The sequence below is a fragment of the Cryptotermes secundus genome, unplaced genomic scaffold (assembly GCF_002891405.2).
Source record: "Cryptotermes secundus unplaced genomic scaffold, Csec_1.0 scaffold2107, whole genome shotgun sequence".
NCBI lineage: Eukaryota > Metazoa > Arthropoda > Insecta > Blattodea > Kalotermitidae > Cryptotermes > Cryptotermes secundus.
This window is the reverse complement of record NW_019728517.1, coordinates 324,987-328,358: the sequence shown is the minus strand read 5'-3', so window position 1 is coordinate 328,358 and position 3,372 is coordinate 324,987. Positions and strand designations below refer to the sequence as shown.

General features: G+C 43.7%; 1 protein-coding gene across 1 annotated transcript in view; it reads right to left on the bottom strand.

The window, feature by feature from the left end:
* The window catches only part of LOC111865274 (allatotropin-like), a 143,147-nt gene that overhangs the window by 6,057 nt on the left and 133,718 nt on the right, over positions 1-3,372 (bottom strand). Inside the window, exon 2 of the mRNA XM_023853172.2 lies at positions 1,033-1,292. Within this exon, the coding sequence (XP_023708940.1) occupies positions 1,033-1,268 (236 nt within the window). The 5' untranslated portion in view covers positions 1,269-1,292. The remainder of the gene's footprint in view (positions 1-1,032; positions 1,293-3,372) is intronic.

Below are 3,372 nucleotides of genomic sequence, written 5' to 3'. Positions count from 1 at the left end.
GGACAAAATCATGATATAAAGATAGGAAACAGATGTTTTGAAAATGTAGCACAATTCAGATATTTGGGAACAGTGTTAACAGATCGAAACCTGATTCAGAAGGAAATTAAGAGGAGATTGAACTCGGGTAATGCTTGCTACCATTCAGTCCAGAACCCTTTGTCTTCTTGTCTGTTGTCAAAAAGCATAAAAATTAGAATATACAAAACTATAATTTTGCCTGTGGTTCTGTATGGGTGTGATACTTGGTCTCTGACATTAAGGGAGGAACATAGACTGAGGGTGTTTGAGAACAGGGTGTTCAGGAAAATGTTTGGACTGGAGAGAGATTAAATGACAGGAGGACATAATGAGGAGCTTCATAACTTGTACTCTTCTCCAAGTATAATTAGAATGGTCAAGTCAAGGAGGATGAGGTGGGCAGGGTATGTAACATGAATGGGGGAGACGAGAAATGCGTATAGGTTATTGGTGGGAGCGCCAGAAGGAAAGAGACCACTGGGAAGACCAAGGCGTAGGTGGGCGAACAATGTAAGAATGGATCTTAGAGAGATAGGATGGGATGGTATTGACTGGACTGATCTGGCTCAGAATAGGGACCAGTGGAGGGCTCTTGTGAACACGGAAATGAACCTTCGGGTTCCATAAAATGCTGGGAAATTCTTGAGTAGCTGCAGAATTGGCGGCTCCTCCAGAAGGGCTCACCTCCATGAGTAAGTAATTAAGCAAGCCTATGTAGGGTTTCTGCGGTGGGCAGATCTCCCGCCTAAGGAGTTTCGTCAGGTGTCTGAAAGATTAATAGTTTCAGCGTTAAATCTTGGTCATGTTGTATATTTTAAGCGATAGGGTGAAGTTCCTTTGAAGAAACTTACCAATGTCTGAACGATCGATAATTTCTTAATTATATGTATGTTATTTTGTACTGTGTAACCCATATGTAGTTTACGCGATGAGCTGCCATCACATCATATCAGTGCTGCCAAATGTCTGTGAGAACCACAATATCAGAACCAATTCTGAGTTAGTACAGACCTGTCAGGTGTTAGTTCAGCTGCTCCGTTAGCGTTGCCTGTTAGGTACGTAAGCGCTCCGTCGCGTTTGCCGAATCCCCTGGCGGTGGACAGGGCTACGTTCTTGAAGCCCCGTATCGTCCTGGGTTTATTCCGCGTGCTTTGGTATGAAGACCCCGAGGTAGCGCATCCACACAGCGCAAGCAGCACAAGGAATGTTACAGCTATCATGGAATACAAGCTCAGTGATGCTCTCATTGTTGTTGTGTTCCTCTCGCAGACCTGTAACAGCAACACGTAGATCTTTGAAGTCTTCATATCCTCTCTGAATAAATATCTCATTGTCTGGTAGTAACTTCCGCAGGTTAAACACTTCTAAATGTAGCGAGTTTAAATATATAGGGAAAAGAGTAACAGATCAAAAACAAAAGACTCCATGGTCTTAGTCCGCAAGCGAACTATACTGACCGAGCGACCGCCGCCTGTCTGCGAAGTTAGTGCCAGCTTTAGCGGATAGAGGGTGTCACGTGGTCAGCGCAACGAAACCCCACGGCTGTTAATCTCGGTCTTCTAGACCGTACCAAAATTAAATAAATGAAGAACTTAAATTTGGCAAAATTTGAGGGCAATTCTTGCTAATATGCAGTTCAAAATATCCTTTATCTTCCAGTGCCTGCTTGAAAACTTGAAACGGTGCAAGTTGTTCGAAGCGGTAACGATTCTGATTTCTGTATAGGAATTGCTCGCTTCATATTACAGGCATGACGCAGAATATCTTAACAGGGTTTTCATGGTTCTCTCGAGTCTCTCCTTGCGACTGCGTACTACCAAGGACATATTTCCCTGTTCATTATTTACCAATAATCCCACAGTTGAATGGTATACATTCTGCGCTGCTGTCAGCGCCGTTAAACAAACAACAAATAAGCGAAATAAGAGGAGATGATATTGTATTTTCTTTGGACTATTTGTGAGCAAGGTAATGAGCATTTGTGACTACTGATTTTTACGACCGACTGCGCTAAATGTAGTTAGTTCGCTGGATTTGAAAATCTCACGGCGGTGACTATGAAGATTACGGTGTTTTGGGTTGTAACGCCGTGTATTTCGGATAGTGTCCGATACTTCGGAGGAATACATCACCTCCATTTTCAGGGTAGAAGAGTAAGTCAAGCAAGAGACTAGGAGAAGCAGGTAACGAGTAGCAGCAGATGAAGTATATCTTAATGTAGATCTGCCATATTCACGGTTCGTTTAGTGCGTTGAGACGGTTGGCCTAGTGGTAATGCTCTGAACTCATATTCTTGAGGTTCTCGGATCGAATCTCAGCCAGGACACAGTGTATTTTAATTGAAGCGTTTAGAAGTTTCCCCGAATTCAGGGGCCCGGAATATCTCAATCGCTGTAGCGTCTAGAATACGGGATGGACGACCGGTGAGTTGGGGTTCGATTCCGGGCATGGGCAAGATATTTTTCTCTTCACCATAATATCCAGACCGGCTCTGTGACCCACCCAGCTTCCTATACAATGTGAACTGCTGCTTTCCTGGTAGTAAAGCGGCAAGGGCGTGAATGTGATCACTGATGGCCATCTAGTGCCGAGGTCAATAATGGTGGAACTGTTCCTTCACTTCCCCATACGTTTTTGTGGCGCGCCGCTTAATTAAGCGTAGGGATATATTTTAGCTTTAATTTTAACCCATTCACTCATGCACTTGCTTATTCATTCATCCATCCACATATGAATTCACCAGTTTACCAAGTCATTGATTCGCTTACCAAAGGATTCGATTCGTCCACTCTCAAATTCATTCACTCGCGTTCACCCACTTCATTCGCTTGAACATGCTCAGTCACTGACCCATCCACTTAATATCCGTCCCTGCAAATATTTAGCACCGCCGCATACAGAGGGCAGGCGTGGCGGCGGGCCTGATACAAATGGCCATGGAACGAGGAAACCCCGCAGATTTGATTTCCTATGGGACTTGGGGGGGGGGATTTGATATATATCTGTATTTGGTTCGTTGCATACGGCACAGGAGTAATAAACCCATTATGTTACTGAAGTTAATCATGCTTGTTATATTTGATGCGTTCTCTTCTGTAAGAGAATAGAACTGAATGTACAACCTCTTCTATACAGCAGTCGAATTAGAGCCTTCATTGTATCTCGTTCAGTTTACCGAATAATTTCGTCGTCGTCGCAGGCTGTGTGGGATTAGACCGTGCTTCTTGTTCCTAAAACTTCTGGGTGTGGTTGCTCCCTCCGCCCTGCCTTCGGACGCCCATGTTCTCTTCTTCTTACAGACCATTTAATTATTATTATAAACACGTAACTAAGTATATAATCAGAATGAAT